Below are 23,158 nucleotides of genomic sequence, written 5' to 3' on the forward strand. Positions count from 1 at the left end.
CACCAATGGTTTACATCTTGTGGTGAACCCTCTGTATTCACTCTGGTGAAGTCTTCTCTTGATTGTTGACTTTGACACACATACACCTACCTCCTGGAGAGTGTTCTTGATCTGGCCAAGGGTTGTGAAGGGTGTTTTCTTCACCAGGGAAAGAATTCTTTGGTCATCCACCACAGTTGTTTTCCGTGGTCTTCCGGGTCTTTTGGTGTTGCTGAGCTCACCGGTGCGTTCCTTCTTTTTAAGAATGTTCCAAACAGTTGTTTTGGCCACGCCTAATGTTTTTGCTATCTCTCTGATGGGTTTGTTTTGTTTTTTCAGCCTAATGAAGGCTTGCTTCACTGATGGTGACAGCTCTTTGGATCTCATCTTCAGAGTTGACAGCAACAGATTCCAAATGCAAATAGTATACTTAAAATGAACTCTGGACCTTTTATCTGCTCATTGTAATTGGGATAATGAGGGAATAACACACAACTGGCCATGGAACAGCTGAGAAGCCAATTGTCCCATTACTTTTGGTCCCTTAACAAGTGGGAGGCACATATGCAAACTGTTGTAATTCCTACACCGTTCACCTGATTTGGATGTAAATACCCTCAAATTAAAGCTGTCAGTCTGCAGTTAAAGCACATCTTGTTTGTTTAATTTCAAATCCATTGTGGTGGTGTATAGAGCCAAAAATGTTAGAATTGTGTCGATGTCCCAATATTTATGGGCATGACTGTATATGTTGGTTTTAGCCCTGGTTCACACCGGTGCAACTTGTCATGCGATTTGACAGTTCCAAATTGCATAAGTCACACCCTATTATCGGCAATGGAACCGGCAATAGAACAAGTCGCACCAATTATGAAAATATTTCCTGCACTATTTACGGCTATTTCAGGTGCGACTTACATATGTACAAGAAGTCTCACAGATATCAGGCAAATCGCACTGACCTTTGGCTTTGAAAACACGCTACTTCAAATGAAGTAGCACGATTTCAAAGTCACATTCAGTGTGAATCAGGGTTTCATGTTGGAATAGCTTATTTGAATAAAACGTTATTTGCTATTGGAGCCTTTTATTTTTTCTTTTGAATTATAGGACGTTCCTGTGTGCAATGGAGAGAAAAAAAAAAGCGAAGGAGCCTTGGAGCTTGATCCCTTGGAAAGCATAAGCGGATTTACGGAAGGTCATGGTTATCTGGTGAGTCTTCCTGAGTGGTGGTGTTGCACATTGGTGGAGTGGAACACAGAAGACTGATTGTGGAGTATTGCTGCACAGTTGCAATGGCCACTTTGCTGAAGAGGATATATGCACTTTAATGGACTTTTATTGTTCGCACTTATAAACTGGGATTTTTTTCTCAGAATAGGTGCAGGAACTCCCCCCTTCCAAGCCACTCCTTGTTCTCGCTCTCCACCAACCTCTAAGTACTGTCCTTTAGTTCCACCCTCCTACCCACCTTCCAGTACAGCCCATTTTACAAAATACAGAACAAACTATCATTTTTTGGTGCTAAGTAGTTTGTTTGGAATTTGTTAATGATAACAAAAAGCAGTAAAATAAATCCCCTGCAGCCAGCAACAATAGACCCCCCCCAAAACAAAATGACCCCCAGCAACAATAGATCCAAACCAGCAACAATAGGTCCTCCAGCAAGAATAGATCTCCTTACAACAAAATACCCCCTTATTTAGCAATGATAGATTTGTCAGCAGCCAGCAACAATAGATCCATCCCAGCAACAATAGACACCCTTCAGCAACAACAGATTTGTCAGCAGCCAGCAACAATAGACCCTCCACAATTACATACACCATTCAGCAACAATAGATCCACTCCGGAAACAATAGATGCCCTTCAGCAATGATAGATCTGTCAGCAGCCAACAACAATAGATCCATCCCAGCAACAATAGACACCCTTCAGCAACAGCAGATTTGTCAGTAACCAGCAACAACAGACACTCCACAACTACATATCCCTTTCCGCAACAATAGATCCACCCCAGCAACAATAGATGCCCTTCAGCAATGATAAGATGTGTCAGCAGCCAGCAACAATAGATCCATCCCAGCAACAATAGACACCCTTCAGCAACAACAGATTTTTCAGCAGCCAGCAACAATAGACCCTCCACAACTACTACCCCCCAGCAACAATAGATCCAACCCACCAGCAATAGATCCCCCCAGTAAAAATACACCCCCCAAGCAGCAATAGACCTCCTCAGGAACAAAAGGCCTTCACTTTCCAGCACACCCCAACACTTCTTGCCCTTCCATACATTGCTGAAGGTGCCAGAACTGCATTCCCCCGCGTTCTGGCTTATGAAGCATGTATTGTTTACACTTCTAAGGAATTTCTCACTGATTTAATGCATGCACTTTGTTATGTATAATTTGTAAATAAGAACACATAGGATTATATAGTTAATACAAGCACTGTCTGTTGAGAGATATAACAAGGTCATTTTTTTATTGTTAACGACTCCTACATGGATGGGAAGGATAGGAGAGGTTATAGTGATGCCAGGAGATGGGTTATAATGACATATAACAAATAAACCAGGACTGCATAGCACAATCATAGCTCTGATGAAGCCCTGTCTTGTGGGTGTAACGTGTAAGATGCAGTGGAGAACATGACGTCATCACGTAACCCACAAGTCGCTGCTTGTGTGAGAGCTAGTGGGGAGGCATATACCAATACCTGCTCTGGCCGTGCTGTGATTTTTCCTAAAGCTATATGCCATCTTTTTTATGTGAGTATATTATGGTTTCATATTTAATAAAATTTAAAAAATGAGAGCACTCTACGAGTTTGTGTTTTGTCTCTCGAGAAGAGGAGGATGAGAGTGGTTCTCATTCATTGGTTTTTGGACTGTTACACATTCATTTCTTTTGGGTGAAAATTGTGCACTTTTGGGAAAGTCTCACTCATAGTGCTGCACTATTACTGTTTTTTTTTAATTACATATGCAAGTACAGGAAATTACGTATGTCACCATAAAGAAGGACTTCCTGGCCATGGTATGGGCTCTAACAGTGTCTCCACCTATTTGGCAGTGAGTTCATTGTTAACAGACCACAATTTGTTTTTAGCGTACAATGGACACTCACATTAGAAGTTAGCCCAACAAATTCACTATCCAGTATAGGTGAGTCATTTGTTACTTGTAGTTCCATAGCTGCTGTCTGCTGCTATTGGAACGCTGGGACTGCTGGAACTTGTAGTGCTATATCTGTTGAATGCCGCTATTTGAACGCTGGGACCTGTAGTGTCATGTTTGTTGTATGCTGATATTTGATTGCTGACACTTGTAGTGCTGTATCAATTGTATGCTGAATTTTGAACATTGGGACTGCTGGGACCTGTAGTTCCATATCTGTTATGTGTTGCTAGTTGAATGCTGGAACTTGTAGTTCCATATATGATGTATGCTGCTAGTTATATGCTAGGACTTTTGGTGCTATATCAACTGTATGTTGCTTTTTGAACACTGGATCTGCTGGGAGTTGTAGTTCTGCATCTGCCATGTGCTACTAGTTGAAGTTTGTAATTGCCGTGGGTTGTAGTTTCTTGTCTGCTGTATGCTGCTAGTTGAACGCTGGGACTAGCAGTGCTCCAGGCATTGTGTAGGAACAGTGTTTGCTGCAGAATTGTAAGTAGTAACACACGTGACACAATCAACAATTTACTCCAAGATGGAAGAGGTCTCATTTACCTCCACTTTTCTTATCATTGATGTTGCTATAAGTCACAAAAGTAGCACCATAACATAATAATTTACACCGGGAATTCCCACACACGTCTGTGCAGCGTGGTTTCAGCCCATTCACCGCACCGCAGCAAAAGTAGTGCATGTACTTTGCACACTCACTGCAACCACATGGCATAGTACTTCTGTACCATGCAATCCGGTGCAGACAGACACACTGCATTTGCGACCCGTGTCTGGGGTATCATTGACTTTATACTGACATCTGCTGCAGATCACAACTGCAATGTGTTTTAAACGAGGTGCAGGAAACGCACAAAGAACGCAGGTTTCCTGCACTAGGTCCTGGTGTGATCCAGCCCTAAGACCCCACACACGCCTGCATATGAATGCTCTAAATATGCTGGATTTTTTTCTGAAAGAACTTGGCAGAACAAATGCCTCTATTGTCACTCATGTATGTGTATTTATGCGTCTTTGGTGTTCAGCATAAAAGCATTCTACTGGCCAGAATATAAATTTACTCCATGGAATAAATTACCACCACTGGAATAAATGTGTGCAGTTTCGTGCATAAATTCTGCTCACAATCTCCTCTCTAGAGGGCAGTTCACACCATGCTCGCATCTGAATCGCACAGGAACGCTTTGTGTGTACCTGTGCGATTCACGTGCAGTTCTGTGTAGTGCGATTTCAGCCCATTCATTTTGCATGCACTACTTTTTAAAACGCACTGCAACCAGATTGCATGATATCAACGTACTACGCGATCCTGTGTGGTCAAACGTACTGCATTAGCGACCTGCATTTGGGGTGTCGTTAACTTTTTAGTGACACCCACTGCAGATCACAAATGTAGTGCGTTTTGCATGTGGTTTGAATCACACAGGAACAGACAGCACATTCCTGTGCGATTCAGATGTGGGCATGTGAACTGGCCCTAAGCACAGCTGTGCTGCATTTTTTATTTCTGCCTCCAAACTCATCTAAACGTCTGATGTGCCTGGCCACCTCGGCTAACATAGAACTGCGTTTTGAGGCATAAGCAAATATGCTGTACGCCTGTAAAAGTGGCGTTTTTTTATGCCCGTGTGCACAAAGCCTAAAAGTGTGTCAAATAATGACTACTTAAAATGTGTTGAATTCGCTGGTTCTAGCAATGAAAATATCGCAGGATACGCATGAATTTGGCGCAAGGCTTGCCGCTACATCTACACTACCAGAAATGTGTTGCATATGCTTTACCGAATCGCCCCTTAAGTTGGATCATTGCTGATGGCAGATTTCTTGTTGCATTTGTCTCTGTCATTCCTCTCCTTCCTGACAAATCGTGTACCAAGCCCCCTCAATAAATGCCCCCACCCAGACCGACTTGCATCATCAGAGGGCAAACAGGCTCTAAACTCCTATCTGGTTGTAATAAAGAATCTCCTCTGTCACTTGTAAATATCAGTGTGCCTTCATTTCAAGGACAAGGCTTCCAAGCCCATGACAGCTGACAACTACGGCATCATCATGGTGGGATTTGAATTCATTGACGGTGTGGTTGGCCAGCCATGAGGGTCAAGGTGGGAGGCAGTCTTGTGTCTCCTCCTCCCTCTTCCTTGTGATTCCCAGCCCTGTGACATGTACATTGTGAGAGGCTTCCTTCCCTCCCCTCTGCTGGAGCTGCAGCTGCTGCAGTCATGGCTGCTGATGGGATTGATGAGCGTTCCCCTCTAATCTCTCCCAATACTGGCGCACCCCCCTATGGACAGGACAGCAACCTGCAAGGTAAGGCCAGTCTTTGCCTCCCTCTAGCCATCCATCCACCCACCCATCCTGTGCCCTCCACTCCAAACTCCCAGCCTTGCGGGGTGCTTGGATCACACAGCCCTGGATTACTGCAGAGCTTTGGGCTATTGCAGCTCTTGCGCTTTGTTTGGTTGGGATAGAAGTCTGCAGGGTAATGTCCAGGGGCTGATCTGCTCTGCTGTCTATTGAATGAAAAAGGGTCTGGTAGAGCTGCACAGTGGAGATCCTGAATGATCAATGTGTTGGGGGTTTTATTTGCACGTGCTTGCCCTTAGTTAATAGCCCTGAGTGAGTTAACTAGACCTGACAAGTACTAATCCTTGTAACAAGATTTGTGTGTTGCAAAGCGTTCCATGACTACTGACACAGCAATGTAAATTATTGGCTAAAACACATTAATTCGCTGAAACATTTTGTTTTGCATGTGTAGGGTATAGACAAAAGACCGACACACAGTAATGATCTGTAGTATTGATGGCTTGGTCCAGTATTGGTCTTAAATGGCATTTTGTATCACAAAGTGACCTTTCAGTGTAGACAGGACTCAATGGAGAGATGTTTACTGGCATCATCCAAGGTTGGCACCATCCAAGGTTGGCACGGCTTGCCACCTCCATCGTTTTCCTGTAAGTACATTTGGGAGGTCTGTACCTGGCAGGAACTCATGGAACAATACACAAAGAGCTGTCAGTGGTAGAGCAAAATGCTTTTGTGGTTTAAATCTGAAATTGTAATTGCTCAGTGATGGATCTTGGAAACCCTAGAGAGAAAACTTGCCTCGTCTCCGTAGGTGGGAGTGACACCTCACATGCTCAGACTGTGGCTCTGCAAACCAGATGGTTAAACAAAGATCCTGACACTTGTGTGATAACTCGGCCAAACACGTATTAATTTGTGATCAATCTAGGTTCGAGCAATTGCAAACAATCTATTCATCATCAATTAAAATATCGAACGATGCAACACATTCGATCATTTTAGCCATATTGAATGACCATATCAATAGATAAGTGATTGACCATATCGATATGTGTGTGGTCACATGGGCAAGGCTCTAGGAGTGATCTCAGTGGCCATACACCTATCATTCTGTGATCTAGGTATGGGCTCATGCAAGCAAATGATTCATCTTCAGTTGAAATATTAACCTATTATTAATTGAAAATCTGATCTTCAATTGAAATATCAACCTATTATTAATTGTTTCTGAGAGATCAGATTTTCAATCTATTAAAACATTAATCTGTATTCTGATTGGTTGCCTAACACACAAGATATTTAATCAATCAGAAAGTGTCAATAAAAGTTCCACCGTGGCTGATTGACTTGCCAGCACTGATGTTTTTTTAAAATCTCACTAAATCATTTGAATAGAGGATCTGTGGTTTACGTTTCTGTTTCAATTTAATCATTTTAATCACACCAAATGATTGATTGATTGATTGAATGATCATAGTGATATGTTGGTGGGCCAAGCTCTGGAAATAACCTAAGTGGCCATAAACGTTTTAGGTTTGTGATCGATCTAGATACAAGTAACTGCAATCAAGTGATTCATCATCAAATGAAATAAGCTAGATGGCCATACACATATCAATTTGTGAGTGATCTAGGTATGAGCGATGGAAAATGAGCAATTCATCAATTAAAATATCACATACAATATTGACTGGAAGTAAAATCTATCAAAAACAATCTATTGAAAACAGCGACTTAATTGATCTTTATTAGGATCAGCTGTGTGACACACAGGTAGATATCTGATGTACTGTTCAGAAATGATGCATAAAGTTCGACCACGATCGATATGCCAGCATCAAATGCTCACTAAATTGGAGAGTCTGAGGTTTATTATTCCTGTTTGAATTCTATCATTTAAGTCACATCAAATCCATGTGTGGCCATCTTTATATGAGGCAGGCTCTGGGAATAATCTTGGTGTTCATGACTAAATGAAAGCTGCCACCTCCTTCTGAGAATGCTAGTTTCCTGGCTGTCATGCTAAAGCTTTGGCTTCAAAGCTTTCTGAGTTGCTGACCCTGAACAAGTATAGTGATAAGGCATTCTAGCACTTTGCTGATGCTTATTGACAGAATGTTTGTTTTCGGTCTGTGATTCAAAAGCATTTAAAGCCACACACAGCCAGACAACTAGATTTTTTTCAGGAATCCAGCCTCCCCCTTACATTCCCTTTTTTTTTTTTTTCTGAAAGGGAGGGGGCAGGGCTCTTATGTCATGTAACAGGAATTGCCCCCATATCCTTAAGTTCCTGCTGGTCAGCTTGGGAGCAGCTTTGAGATGACCTAAGAACTACATAGATTTAGGGCTCATTAACACCATCACTCTATCCACTGAGCTGTGTTGATCTACATATATTGTTATTATTATACAGGATTTATTTAGCGCCGTCAGTTTGCTCAGCTCTTTACATTATGGTGGGAGACAGTACAGTAATAATACAGTTCAATACAAGAGGGCCCTGCTCCTTGGAGCTTACAATCTAGGAGGGAGGGGATAGTGGTACAGGAGGAAATAGCTGTGGGGGATGGAGTGGTAGGAAGAGTGGAGGAGTTCAGTAATTAGCTGAGGGCGGGGTAGGCTTCCCTGAAGAGAGAGGTTTTCAGAGTGCGCCTAAAGGTGAGCAGAGTAGGTGATAGTCTGATGGATTGGGGTAGGGAGTTCCAGAGGATGGGTGAAGTCCTGGAGATGAGCATGGAAGGAGGAGACAAGGGAGCTAGAGAGTAGGAGGTCTTGTGAGGAGCGGAGAGTACGGTTTGGGTGATATTTGGAGACAAGATCAGTGATATAATTCGGGGCAGTATAATGAATGGCTTTATATGCCAGTGTTAGCGTTTTGAATTTTATCCATTGGGCAATTGGAAGCCAGTGGAGGGATTGGCAGAGGGGGGTGGCAGATACGGAGCGGTTAGTAAGGTGAATGAGTCTGGCTGCAGCATTCATGATTGATTGAAGTGGGGATAGCCTGCGATGAGGTAGGCCAATGAGGAGGGAGTTACAGTAGTTAAGTCATGATATAACAAGGGAGTGAATGAGTTGCTTAGTGGTTTCCGGGGTTAGGAACAGTCGTATCTTGGAGATGTTGCAGACGTAAAGTCTACATGAGTTTGTCAGCGATTGGACCTGGGGCTGAAAGGACAGATTGGAGTCTAGGATGTCTCCTAGTACTCTGGCTTGAGGGGTGGGACTGATGATAGTGTTGTTGGTCTTGATGGAGAAGTCAGGGGTGGGGCACGGGCTGGGGGGAACACTAAGAGCTCAGTTTTGGAAAGATTTAGTTTGAGGAAGTGGCGTGACATCGAATCCAATATGTCGCTTAGTAGGCTTGGGATACGGGCGGAGACTGTAGGGCACATAGAAAACATTTTCTTTCTACATGCCCTGTTCACCTAGAGCAGCTCACAGTTCTGTATACCATCACACACACTGCGGGGCATAGAGTTGACTGAAGTGTCATTTTGAACTTCAAAAAAGTAAAAAAAAAAAAAGTTATATGAAAGTCAATTAACAAGAAAAAAAAATAACAAACATGTTATACTTACTTGCTCTGTGCAGTGGTTTTGCACAGAGCAGCCCTGATCTTCCTCTTCTCGGGTTCCCTGCTGGCATTCTGGCTCTTCCCTCCTACCTAGTGCACCCAGAGCAAGCAGCTTGCTATGGGGGCACCCAAGCAGGCTCGCTCCCAAGCTGCTGCTCTGCAAGTCAATTCACACACACAGTGTTGTCCCCCTGCACTCTCCTCAATGGCTCCTGCTGCTTTCTCAGCAAATAAAGTGGGAGAGTCCCCAGAGAGCTCGGGATTGCGATGGGGCTCAGTTGAGATTTAAGGGGGGCTGCTGCACACAGAAGGCTTTTTACTTTCATTCATAGAATGCATGAAGGTGAAAAAAAAATGTGAGCCCTTGCAACCACTTTAACCACTTGACAACCGGGCTATAACCGAATGACAGCTACAGCGTGGTTGTCCAGTCCTGTGAGGGCATCATATGATGTCCTCCCAGAACGTGCCCCCATCGCTGTCTGTGATTGCTGTGTCCTACCGACTTAGTTGACCACATGACAAAGTGAAAGGCCAATCGCAGCAGCCTTTTACCACGTGATCAGCTTTGTCCAGTAACACAGCTGATCACAAAGTAAATACAGTTGCCGGTTATTGGCAGCACTTTCCTCATGCTGTCACAGCAAAATTTTTGCTCTTTTTTTCGTTTGTAGTGCAAAAAATAAAAAAAAACAATGGTGATTAAATACCACCAAAAGAAAGCCCTATTTGTGTGAAAATAAAAATTATAAAAATTTCATATGGGTACATGACCACGCAATTGTCATTCAAAGTGCAACAGAGTTGAAAGCTGAACATTGGCCTGGGCAGGAAGGGGGTAAAAGTGTCCGGTAGGCAAGTGGTTAAACAGTACATTGTATCAACATCTTGCACTGTCCATACACAATATAGACCAGTATGCATGCATTTTAGCATGAAGGCTGGTGTAAACAATGCTGCAGTGATGGATCTGAAGTCTTTTACAACCCCAGAGTAACTCCCTCTTTACTACATAAACATTTGTGAAAAACTCCTGTGCTTCTCTTGTGAGATCCAAAGTGGTATCAAAAAGATTCAAGACTAATTTTGTAACACGGATGGCAGCACAAGGCTGCACGCACTGTCACAGGGAGCACCAACCTTCATAAGTCAGACATTGTCTTATGTACATCAGGAGCTGTGCAACTGGTGCTATTCTGACCATGTGTCTTTCCACATCTGCTATTTCGTTGTGGACAGCAAATTATAACAAAGAGCAAAAGTGAAATTCTGTGTGAAACTGGGCAAATCACATTTTTGGGAAGAGAGCATTTTCAGGAGTTGAGCTTGCTGAAGGTCTTCCTGGTCTCTTGTTGTTTTGCAGTGATGTTATTCCACTCTTGAAGCACACATGCCACTCAGAACACCTCTAAAGGCTCATTGCAGCATCGCAGTAAACTTGCGAATCATGTCATACATCAGTTTCACGCAGAATTTCACGTTTGCTCTTCTAACTTGATGTTCATGATGAAATAGCAGATGTGGTAATACACGTAGTCAGAATAGAAACAGTTGCACAGCTCCTGTTGTACACAGGACGATGTCTTTTGGCTCACTGACTTATGAAGGTCAGTGCTCCCTGTGACTGTGCATGTAGCCTTGTGCTACCATCTGTTGGCGTGTTATAAAATTAGTCTCTAAACATTTTTGATACCACCTCATATACAGTAGATAAGATCTTCCGTTTAAACAGCACTGTTTTTGTCCCATTGGGGAGATTTCCCTACACTTTCTGTCCCAGATATGCAACAGGAAGTAAGATAAAATCCCCACAAAGTAAGGGGAATTCCCCTTTTAGAGAGCTGTCCCTGGAACAGGTGTCCTCATTAGGACATATCCCCTCTATTCCTTTTCTGGTGACAACTGTAAAATTTGGAATTCCAAACACTTTTTCGGAGACAGTATTATTATTATTATACAGTATTTATATAGCGCCAAAGGCTTGTATTATGCATAATGATATAAATAATATAATCGTACTAATCAACTATATAAAGGAATGTGACAGGTGCATGTTTGCTCAATCTCTATGCTTCCAAAGTGCTCAACTAAAATTCTCACACATATTGTGTGTATGTGTGTGTATGTATATATGTATATATGTATATGTGTGTGTGTGTGTATGTGTGTGTGTGTATATATGTGTATATGTATATATGTATGTGTGTGTGTATATATATATTTTAGGGATGCACCAAAATTTCGTTGGCCGAAAACACTCCTTCCGTTCGTTGGCTGAAATGGAAAAAAAGCACCGATACAGGTGCTGGAAAAACCCCGGCCCTCGCTGCCGTCCTGTAGTTCTCAGCTTTACCTGAGAAACCATCAATCCCGTTGCTGGGCTTAGAAATGAGTGAAGGAAAGATGGCTGCCACTCATCTCTATGCCCTTGGAGGACTGGAGCGATGTCACTTCCCGTTCCGGCCATTTTTTTTTCTTCTTTTAAAGCACTAGATCAATGCTTTTATTTTATCTAACGCTATACATTGCAGAGGAGAGATGTGTGGTCTTATTGATTCCATATCTCTCTATAAAGAGGACCTGTCACTAATTATTTCTATCCCAAGTGATGCATGCATTCCTTGTGATAGGAATAAAAGTGATTAATTTTTTTTTTTAAAGGGACAGTGCAAGAAAAGAAAAACATTAAATAATAAAAAAAAGGCTTAAAGTGCCCCCGTCCCTCTGTTTGCACGTAGTGGTGAACACATATGTAGGCCATGCCCACATATGTAAACAGTGTTCAAACCACGCACATGAGGTATCGTCACGAATGTCAGAGCAAGAGCGATAATTCTAGCACTAGACCTCCTCTGTAACTTTACACTACTAATCTGTAGACATTTTTAAAGCATCACCCATGGAGATTTTTAAGTACCACTGTTTCATGCCATTTCACGAGCATGCGCAATTTTAAAGTGTGACATGTTGGGTATCTATTTACTCGCCGTAACATCCTTTTTGCATATTTTACAAAAAATTGGGATATGTACTTCTTTTTTTTTTTTTTTTTTTTTAGTGTATAATTTCCCAAAAATATATAAAAAATTTTAAAAACCGTGCATTTTGGTTTTTAGCCAAGTGCATTTTCAGTACCAGAATATTCATTTTGGTGCACCACTAAAATATATAATCACAAACTCCACTTCCTATTCAGGAAAGATAGCAATTCTGTACCCCAAATTATCAATTGTGAAAGTGGGTGTCCTGACTTATGCCTGCCATACATTATACATTTTTATTGAGAATTTTGCTTTAGATTTACCAAAAACCATGTAATATGAGGTCAAACCTAAACAACATTTTCAATTGTGTTCAATTAGGCGGGCTCTTGCACTACATAGTTGAAGGTAAATCTAAAGCAAATTGGACAGAAATGTGTAAGAAAATTGTATAGTGTATGGCCAGCCTTACAGTCACTCAAACTATTGAATCAAGAGAGAGCCAGGCAATTAATATTTTCGATGGCACCCTGCTCATTTTATCAGCACAGGTTTCCTTTAAATAATGTGCCTAAATGAAACCTACAACATTTCCAACTTTATAGGTCAGCTATCTGAAGTATCATTCAATGTGTGTGTGTGTTGGTAATGTGAGATATGGACCTTGAGCCCCTAGGAGGCAGGATGGAAATACACAATATGTAAAGTCCTGCATACATTTTTGGCATGTACTTTTTCAGAAACATTGCATGCGGTTTTATATAACTGAAAATACATTTTGCTAACAAAACAATATGCTTTAGGGCTCTTTCACACTAGGAATCGCACAGGAACAAGCTGTGCGCTCCTGTGTGAGTCACATGCAGTTCAGTGTGGTGCGGTTTGAGCCCATTCATTTTAAATGGACTGAAATCGCACTGTACTCCACCACACCAAAAGTAGTGCATGGGCTACTTTTGGAAATCTGCAACCAGACTGCATGGTACTTCTGTACCATGCAATCCACTGCAGGCAAAATTACTGTGTATGTGACCTGCGTTTGGGGTGTTGTTAATTTAACATTGACACCTGCTGTAGATCGCGACTGCAGTGTGTTTTGAACATGGTGTAGGAAACCCGCATGGAACATGCTGGGGGGTTTTACTAGCTGTATAAAAAAACATCAAAAGCCAAAAACAGCAGCTGTAAAAATGTCACGTGTGCATGAGGACTTATGATCGTCAATCTTGCATTATAGTATAATGAATTGCTGCTTGAACTATTTTGGATGTTGTGGTCACCATTCTCCCATCCAGTTGCTCTCAGGACCACTAGACTATAGTGCTATATAGCACTATATTCTGGAGCACATATATTCCTTGCTGTTTACGTGGGATTTGGTGGTCATTTTTTTGTAGTAGATAGTATATTCAGAGTGCAAACTAGTATCGGCGGAAAAAAAATAAAAAAAATAAAATATATATATATAATGTCCTCTATAATCTGGCCAAGGCTGCTATGGCGTTTACTACAATACTTGCAAAGTAGATGTAACTGACCTAAATTGGATTTTTTTTTTCTCAACAAAACTCGAGTTCCACATTGTCTCACAGCAGATGCACTTAAAAGCAAACTGAATGCAGATGGATTTCACGTAGTACAGTAGCCAATGTGCATGTACTGTATGAGTAATACATAATGTATGCTGCCTTATATTTCATGTGCAATCAAATGAGTTTAATGCACAGATAAAAGCCACTGTTTAGAAATACTCAATGGAATCAGTTACTACAGTACTTTATACATTTATTTCTACTTTTTACAGTAAGATTCTTTAGCTAACTCCAAACACAAGATCTGCCACTAGTCACTTGAAATTTCGGGGACACAAACTTTTCATTGACTTACATTTATTCCTAACAACCAAAATGCTAAGGAGTTTTTAAAGCTACAGCAAATCACTGCCAGAATCTTAAAGCGGAGTTCCACCCAAAAATCGAAGCTTCGCTTATCTGCTTCCTCCCCCCTCCACTGGCACATTTGGCACCTTTTGGGGGGGAGTGTGTACCTGGTTTTGACAGGTACCAGCTCCCACTTATGGCTCAGTTGCCGCAGCAAACTGACCTAGAAATTTGGCCCCTCCTGCAGCCCTCTGGGACACTTCACAGGTCCCAGAGGACTGTGGCCCATTTACAAAGCGCAGCGCGCCTCGCACATGCACAATAGGAAACCAGCTGTGAAGCCACAAGGCTTCCCTTAGTCAAGATGGTGGTGGCAGCACCCGACAGCCAAAGCTCGGGGTGAGGAAAGCACAGGATCCCTGGACAGGTAAGTGCCCTAATATTAAAAGTCAGCAGCTAGAGTATGTGTAGCTGCTGACTTTTAATTTTTTTTTGGCGAGGGTGGCCGGAACTCCGCTTTAATTATTGAAAGGAAACTAGATCACTATGGGTGGAAACCTAAAAGTGCTTGTTACCCAAACAGATACAAAGATGTCACGTCCTACGTTGATTAATAAAAAGGAACAAACATTGGACGCGGTGGAGCTTTACAACCATTTTAAACTTCACTAAAAGTTGGCGATCAGCGTTAAAGACCATTTGATTGGGGTATTCAGCACTGGCCACAGCCATGTGACTGCAACCTAATCCACCTGAAAACCGTATCATTTCAAGCTTACGTTTAAAGAAATCCAGCATTAGAAATAAAGGCTGTCATTGCTGATACCTGCTAGCTACCTGGTTGTCATACTAACCTGCTTGCTTTAAAGCAGTAATAAACCCCAAAACAAAAATGTAACCTATTGCAGTTTACCAATCTTTAGATGTGGTAACTACAGTGGTTTTTGTTTTAGGCTTTTTTTCCTTTTATTCTCACTTGGTGTAAGTCAGTTCTTTTTCAACTTCCTTTAATATGGTGGTAAACTAAATAAAAAGCTTCTGGGTCCCCTGCAATGTAATGGCATAATGTGCTAGTATGCATCGCATAATAACTCATTATGAAAGTCTTAAAGCGATTCTAAAGGTGTGTTTTTTTTTTTAAATAACAAACATGTCTATATTTACCTACTGTGTGCAGTGTTTTTGCACAGAGGAGCCTGGATTTTCCTCCTCCTTGAGTCCCCTGCAGGCTCTCCTGGCTCCTCCTGTCTGTCAGGTGCCCCCATAGCAAGCATCTTGCTGTGGGGGCACCCGCTGCTCTGTTTGTCCATTCACACACACAGCCGCAGCTTTGCCCCGCCCTCTCTCTATCATTGGCTGACTGGCTGTAACTGACAGCAGCGGGAGCCAATGGCTCCTGCTGGCTGTAACTGACAGCAGCGGGAGCCAATGGCTCCTGCTGGCTGTAACTGACAGCAGCGGGAGCCAATGGCTCCTGCTGGCTGTAACTGACAGCAGCGGGAGCCAATGGCTCCTGCTGGCTGTAACTGACAGCAGCGGGAGCCAATGGCTCCTGCTGGCTGTAACTGACAGCAGCGGGAGCCAATGGCTCCTGCTGGCTGTAACTGACAGCAGCGGGAGCCAATGGCTCCTGCTGGCTGTAACTGACAGCAGCGGGAGCCAATGGCTCCTGCTGGCTGTAACTGACAGCAGCGGGAGCCAATGGCTCCTGCTGGCTGTAACTGACAGCAGCGGGAGCCAATGGCTCCTGCTGGCTGTAACTGACAGCAGCGGGAGCCAATGGCTCCTGCTGGCTGTAACTGACAGCAGCGGGAGCCAATGGCTCCTGCTGGCTGTAACTGACAGCAGCGGGAGCCAATGGCTCCTGCTGGCTGTAACTGACAGCAGCGGGAGCCAATGGCTCCTGCTGGCTGTAACTGACAGCAGCGGGAGCCAATGGCTCCTGCTGGCTGTAACTGACCGCAGCGGGAGCCAATGGCTCCTGCTTGCTGTCTCAGCCAATGAAGAGGCAGAGACCCGGGACAGCCGAGGCTGTTATCCACATTGCTGGATCACGATGAGGCTCAGATACATATTGAGGGGGCTGGGGGAGCTGCTGCACACAGGTTTTTTTTTTTACCTTTCTGCATAGACTGCATGGAGGTTAAAAAACCTTCAGCCTTCAACCACTTCAACAGTAAAATGAAACCCTCCAGCTACAGGGCTTCCATTTTCACCTGATCCACCTTTTAGGTCATGGGCTCTAATTGTTTGAATGGCTAAGCTGTGTTAATGTCACTCCAATGCATTCTCATGTGAGCCTGGCACAGCACTCTCAATGGATGGCGACAATGCCATCAACAGCACAGTACCCATGCGCCAGTGACATAATCGGCTGCTACACATCGGAATATCTACTGAACAGGGCAGTACAGTGTCTAAGCAGTTAACACTTCTGTCTAGCAGCACTAGGGTTGTCCATTAGAATCCCAACCTTGGCACTATCGGCCTGGAGTTTGCATGTTCTCCCTGTGCCTGTATGGGTTTCCTCCCACGTTCCTAAGTACATGGTGGTAAGTTAATTGGCTCCTGCCTAAATTGGCCCTAATGTGTATATATAAATGTGAGTTAGGGATCTTAGATTGTAAGCTCCTTGAGGGTTAGGGACTGATATGAATGTACAATATATATGTAAAGAGCTGCATAAATTGATGGCCCTATATACTGTAAGTGCAAGTAGTAGTAGTAATATTCATTTTATTATAAGCTTACCTGTAGGGAAAATTTGCAAAGTGGAGTTTACTACTGCTTTAACAGACCAAGCTGTCCAGGCAAAGTGGCAGTTAGAGGTTGAGACAAACCATTTACCAATGACAACCGTGCTTACAATGGTCAGCTTTTACTAATTTAAGTAAAACCTTTATCTAAAAAGGAGGAAAAACCTGTTGCTGAAACTGCTTAAAAATTGCTGGAGTTTGGCTTTAATTCATTAGCCAGGTCCATCTAAATCTGCTAGTGTATCTAACACTACCCTCTCCACAGATTGACAATGCTACTGTCCATAGGTGTCTACGTTGCTCCTCCATTAAGAGTAAGGCCACCCTTAAACAGGAAGTGTGTTACTGGCTGGATCACAAAATAAAGGAAAAAAAGATAACTAATGCATAAAATCACCTTTTAGGCCCCTTTCACAATAATGTATTTCTATGGACTAGCAGATGTAAACAGATGATCATCTGTTTACATCCATTAATGTCTGCATTCGTTAACATCAGGTTTTTGAACCGAAGAAAACCCCATTTTTCGTCCGTTAAAAAAAAAAAAACAGAGCGGACAAAAAAAAGGATGTAAACGGACGTAAAAGGGATGTAAACTGATGTGAACTAATAAAAAACTGATGTGAAAGGGGCCTTACAAATCAAAAAGCTACAATGTATGTGTTTTTTTGTTTTAGTGTTTATTACCAGTTTCACATTCTGCACTACTAACCTGGAACAAATATGCTGATATATAGGTTTTCTGATCAGTAATTGTGTTTTGGTTTGCGTGGTATTGAGGACAGGGGATCAGCATAACAGCCAGTCAGCTTGCATTTTTAAAAGGTCAGCAATGGTAGCTCCTCATTACATGCAGTGACTACTTTTTCTATTATACTGTAGATCTTTGCATTTTGTGACATGAATAAACAAGCCGACTATGTAGACTGTCTTATTGGTGATTGCACTGTAGTTAATGTTGTGACTGCAGCATCATCCCAGTAAAATGATCGCAAGAAATGGTTTTAGTAAACCCCTGAGGACACAGTCTCATGTTTTTTTTATCTTTCCCCTGGGGAGGTATCGCATGTAAGGGAAGTACTTTTTCCAGATCCAGGAACATGGGATAGTACAACAGATGTATTATTCATCCCGTGTATCCCGTTTGATATCCCAGTGGGATGTGGAGGCTGCCTCCTGCATAGAGGTCTCCTGCTATATTATGTTGCAGTCTGCCTTGGAGCATGTGCTCCCTAAGCCACCGGCAGCTGTCATTTGTTACTGCACATGCCAGAATTATTTTATATAATCTAAAACAGCACTGTCACCCAACATAACTTAAAGTAGAAGAAAAGCCTAACTAGATGTTTTTCTTAAAAAATGTTTCCTCCTACTCATCTTGCAAAAAAAATTGCATACTTACCTATTTTTATTGTGTTTCGGTCTGGTCACGTAATCCACAACTTTGGCTCCCCTGTGTCAGTGGTATCTGCTGCAGAGGAGAGAAAGAAAAGCAGACAACGGCTGAGCCATGGAAGCCTAGGGGTGATGTCACAGCTACCGGAATTTAAAGCTGTTGAGTGCTCCCTTACACAGAGCTGCAGGGTCACATGACCGCTGTGGAACAGATTAAAAATTGCTAAGTATACACATCTTTTTTATGCAGAATAGATAGTTAAAGTGTTACTAAACCCACAACAGTAAAATCAGTCTGTATATGCAGTAAAGCATGCTTGATATACTTGCTGTGGAACCTAAGGAGTTAATATTCTGCATTGTGTAAAAAGGCTGTTTGATCCTTTCTTCTCTGCTCCTCCTCTTGTTCAAATGACCACCTGATACAAACTGAATACTTAGCCCCATGCACATGCTCAGTTTGTTGTGTATTGCTAGAGAGGGTTTTTTTTTTTTTAATTTATCTTGGGAGAGTACATGTGATCAGCGCAGGGCCAATTGGCACTGTCCAGACAGAGGTCAGGGGATTTCCATCCTCCTAGAGAAAACTCCTCCTACAAGCTTTAACCAGTGTTCTGCTGTAGTCACAAGACTGCTCTAAATGCTGATGAGAAAAGGTATTCAGCAGTTTATATTTACTAAAATAATTGCATTTCCATGTTCTGTGTACTGTGGGAGACCAGATATAGTGAATGCAGGGTCCTGGGTTTAGTATCACTTTAAGGTTTTCTTCCATTACTGTTAAACACTAAAATATTACAATTGAGGCATTTTTAAAGCTATCATAGACAGCTATGTAAAAAGTTTCAGAAGGGAGCATGCACAGTGATCCAAAATGGCAGGGATGTGAAAGCTGAGCTCTGCCAACCCTCAGCCTTCACGGCCCTCGTGCTACTCTCCTGCAGCATTCACAGACCTGAGAGAGCTCTTCTAAAATTCGGAATACTCACAGGCACCTCCATGGGTAAAATCGGGCGTTGGAAGCTGCCCACGACGCCTCCTCCGGACCCCCGGCCTTCCATGCAGGATCGCTTCTTTGCTAGGTCTGCATCCCCAACCTTGAGTAGCTGCGGCGGTCCGAGTGAGTGCTCCAGGAGGGTCTGCTGAAATGGAGGGGCAGACGCAGATGCCCCTGCTGCCTTGCTTCCCACTCTGGTGGTCCCCTCTCTGACAGTGGATATCTTGGAGGACAAACTGCAAGTATTTTTACACATTATCACCTGCACTATGTCTGCTGAAATTGTGAAACTGGCTCAGGAGCTTAGGGGGAAGATTACCCAATTGGGAGATCGCACAGACCACCTTGAGTCAAAGTTTGACAAATTGGTGCAATATGTCCATGTCCTGGAAGAGGATAATGCAAATCTGAAACATTCCGTGTTTCACTTACAGCTCCAGCAGGAAGACCTGGAAAACAGGGAGCGCCGACAGTATGCTCGCGGCATCTCTGAAATGGTCTCTGACTCCCAACTTCAGCGTTATTTGCTGTTTCTGTTTACCACTCTGGCCCCCAAAGTCCAAGATGTTGATTGGCGCATGTACCATGCTCATAGGTTATTGGAACTGAAGCCTCCTGAGGGCACTAAGCCCAGACATGTTATCATTTGTTTTCACTACTTTGACAGCAAAGAAGCCTTGCTCTCTTCCACCCAGTCTGCCACTGGCACCTTAATGAGAGCTTTCTGTGCTCTAACAACTTTGAGAGGAGCTCTCTCGGGGCTTGGATACTTATTTTCAACTTAACGTTGGCTCAGTATCCTCATCCTCAACCCTCTGGGAGGCCCATAAGGCTGTTTCAGAGGCCTCTGTATTTCCATGGGCTTCCGTTTAAAGAAGGCCTCTGTACCAGACAATCCCTTTTTACATCAAGTATCCTTAGCCAAACATCGATTGCTAGATAACCCATCTATACCTTGGCTCCAGAAGGTTTCCCACATACGGGATCAAATCTGGGCCCTTGACCTGCATAAAACTTCTAAATCTCTCTCCTGGGCTAGGCAAAAGTTTTATGAGTTTTTTAACAAACCGCATTGCATGCTCGTGAATAGACTTAAATCTCAAATGCCCCCCTCACTACCGGGCCACCTACTCCAGTCTGATGGCAAACCCACATATAACCCGCATGTTATGGCTAGAATATTTGGGGAATACTATGAGAAGCTTTACAATTGTCTAGCCCGATACTCCCCTTCCCCTTCAGTTGGCTGCTTTTGATGCATTTTTTGACTCATTACAATTGCCATGTCTGTTACCTTCTGATGTCAAAGCTCTAAATGCGGACATATCCATTGACGAATTATTGGATGTTGTCAAACATCTTCCTACTCACAACTCCCCAGGGCCGGACGGTCTTCTTTATTCATATTACAAGCCCTTTATTGGCATTTTAGCCCCCCATGTTCTGGCTTTGCATTGGGATCTTATGAAGGGGTCGCACCCACACGATGATTTTACCCACGCATACATTTCTGTGATCCGGCCAAATAAGGACCATTCCCTTCCAGATATTTATCGTCCTATAGCTCTATTAAATTCTGACTATAAGATTTTTACAAAAATTCTAGCTAATCGGCTGGCTAAATGTATCTCCAAACTCATTCACAGAGATCAGGTGGGCTTTGTCCTGGTCAGACACACCACAGATAAAACCAGGAGGACTATTGACCTGATTGATCTTGTTAATAAGTCCCGATTCCTACTCTTTTGTTGAGCTTGGACTCCCAAAAAGCATTTGACTGATTACGTTGGCCATACATGTTTCTAGTCCTAAATATATATATATATATATATATATATATAAACCTGCGCTAATAAGAACCACAATAGATAATCAATAATCAAAAATTAGGTGTAAAACACATAGCAGCTGAACACAAAAACCCTGATACTAACAATTAATAAATAAAAGTGCAGCGCTTAAAAAGTTACAAATAATCATAAGAAAACAGTTAAAAGTGTGTCAAAAAAATAGTCCATCCAAAAATAAAAGGTCGTGATGAAACAAAAGAAATCCAAGGACAGTTGTGGTGTCACCAACCACTACTACAGGAGGCTTAGCAGAAAGGCACGACCCCCTGTAAGGAGTGGTCAATAGCGCTTTATTAAACAATCCAGAAAGCCGGTCACTCAAATCCTCCTCCAGATCACCAAAAAAGCAGATGAGGATCTTCCAAACAATGGACCTTAATTATGGTAGCTAAACCATTCAGGATAAGGCTTGGACTTGTAGTGGAAAACATGCAATGAAAGAGCGCTCCACATAGTGTAAAACCATAATCACATTTATTTAAAGTATGGTTGCACTCACATGTAAGCAAACATCATTAGGCATTGATTGGCAAAAAAACCCAAATTTTCCAGTTTCCAAAATGGCCACCGGCTGTTCGTGCATAGAGCCACGCACACACTCTACTGCGCATGCGCGAATGGCTGGTGGCCATTTTGGAAACTGGATTGGAGGAGGCAGATCATGTCATTCATCTGGCTGTTTTCTATTCCCAGAATGCATTCACAAACCTATAAATTCTGTAAGAGGGTGTGTGGTTGGGGCAGCCCCTTAAATATAGATGTAACATAGTATAAAGCCCCATTCACACTTGGGTCCATTAGTAACTACATACAGTAGATAGAGTAGCTGTTTCCAGTGATTAGCTACTGGAAACAATGGGATGATGAAAGCTCCCGCAGCTAATCATGGCCGCTTGATTGTAATCGCTCATGGACCAATTACCTGCAAATGATTGCCCTGAATGCAGACTGTCTGTGTCCACAGCTGATCATTTGTAGGTAATCGCTTCAAGAGCAATTACATGCAAGTGGCTGCATTAAATACCTTATTTCTGCAACACTGTTGTGTGGTCACGTGATGTTTCCCTGTTCTTCGGCATCTGCAGGGAAAGATTGGGAGGGGCTTCTATTACTGTGCTGATGTATGCTCTCTACAGTGTGAGTCTGTCTGGCCAGCCCTGATCAAAGCTGTGGCGGTCACATGACTAAACAAAAAAAGTTTTACAACAGCACTTCAAATTAAATTATAAATATCAAATAATGGTTTTATAGCTCCCTAGAAATCTTTATTGAACATCAAATGTGTATTTTTGTGCAAATAATATGGTGTCAAAAATGATAGACACTAACATTTTGTTCAGACAGCATCTGCATCCAAGGCTCTTTTTTTACTTTACAGGTACTAGCACTTACATTTGACATATTTAATACTGATTTATATTAAAACAACACTTTTTTGTGAGTTTCTTAGTGAATGTAATCGGCTTGCTATATCCTGCCCCCATAGTGTTTAGCATAAGAAGGACACAGAGGAGGAGAGGAGGAGGGGAGTGTCATTTACCACTGTGTATACACCTATATATGTGACTCTATACTCATGTGGGCTGCGCGGATTAAAAAAAGAGGAAATGAAGAGCTTAGAAGGGAACAGCAACTGCGCATGCTCAGTAGAGGACATCTGCTGGTCTACAAAATAGCTGGTTTACACAAAACGAATGCTTTAGTGACTTTGTGAGTGTGCATACTCTATTATACAGCATGTAATACGTTTTTCATAGTCTGGGTTTATTGACACTTTAAAGGTAGACGTAACCTTTCAATAGTTGTATGAAGTCTAGGTCTAAACACACATAAATGATTAAATGACTTTACAATTTTAGCAATTTAACTTACAAGTGGTTAAAGTATGTCTGGGCAAATTAAAAATTATATTCATTAAATCTCTGCAATACATGTACATTTTCCAATGTTTTATTTATAGCTTCTAGTATAGAAATTTGTGTCTATACAGTAACTTCCCAGAGACTTGAATGGCGCAGTATACTGAGGGCCTCTTGTGTAGCAGTATGGCCTTATTCAAATCTATGGAGAGTTACTACATGGGCACAACCAGTACATTGACATCAGTACCTTGTGGTGTGGAGGTACCTTTCTGCACACTGGATATGTGGGTTGGGGTGCAATTCAGAATAAATTGGAACAAATCTCAACACACACATATAACACAGGCACATAAGTATGAATTCTGCCTAAAATATATC

General features: G+C 42.4%; 1 protein-coding gene across 1 annotated transcript in view; it reads left to right on the forward strand.

Moving 5' to 3' along the window:
* Positions 1–5,231: 5,231 nt before the first annotated feature.
* PIP4P2 (phosphatidylinositol-4,5-bisphosphate 4-phosphatase 2) overlaps positions 5,232–23,158 on the forward strand; it is a 76,579-nt gene continuing 58,652 nt past the window's right edge. Inside the window, exon 1 of the mRNA XM_089679685.1 lies at positions 5,232–5,482. Within this exon, the coding sequence (XP_089535811.1) occupies positions 5,395–5,482 (88 nt within the window). The 5' untranslated portion in view covers positions 5,232–5,394. The remainder of the gene's footprint in view (positions 5,483–23,158) is intronic.

This window comes from Staurois parvus, unplaced genomic scaffold, assembly GCF_062004578.1.
Source record: "Staurois parvus isolate SC_StPar_1 unplaced genomic scaffold, SC_StPar_1.0 ptg000230l, whole genome shotgun sequence".
Lineage (NCBI taxonomy): Eukaryota > Metazoa > Chordata > Amphibia > Anura > Ranidae > Staurois > Staurois parvus.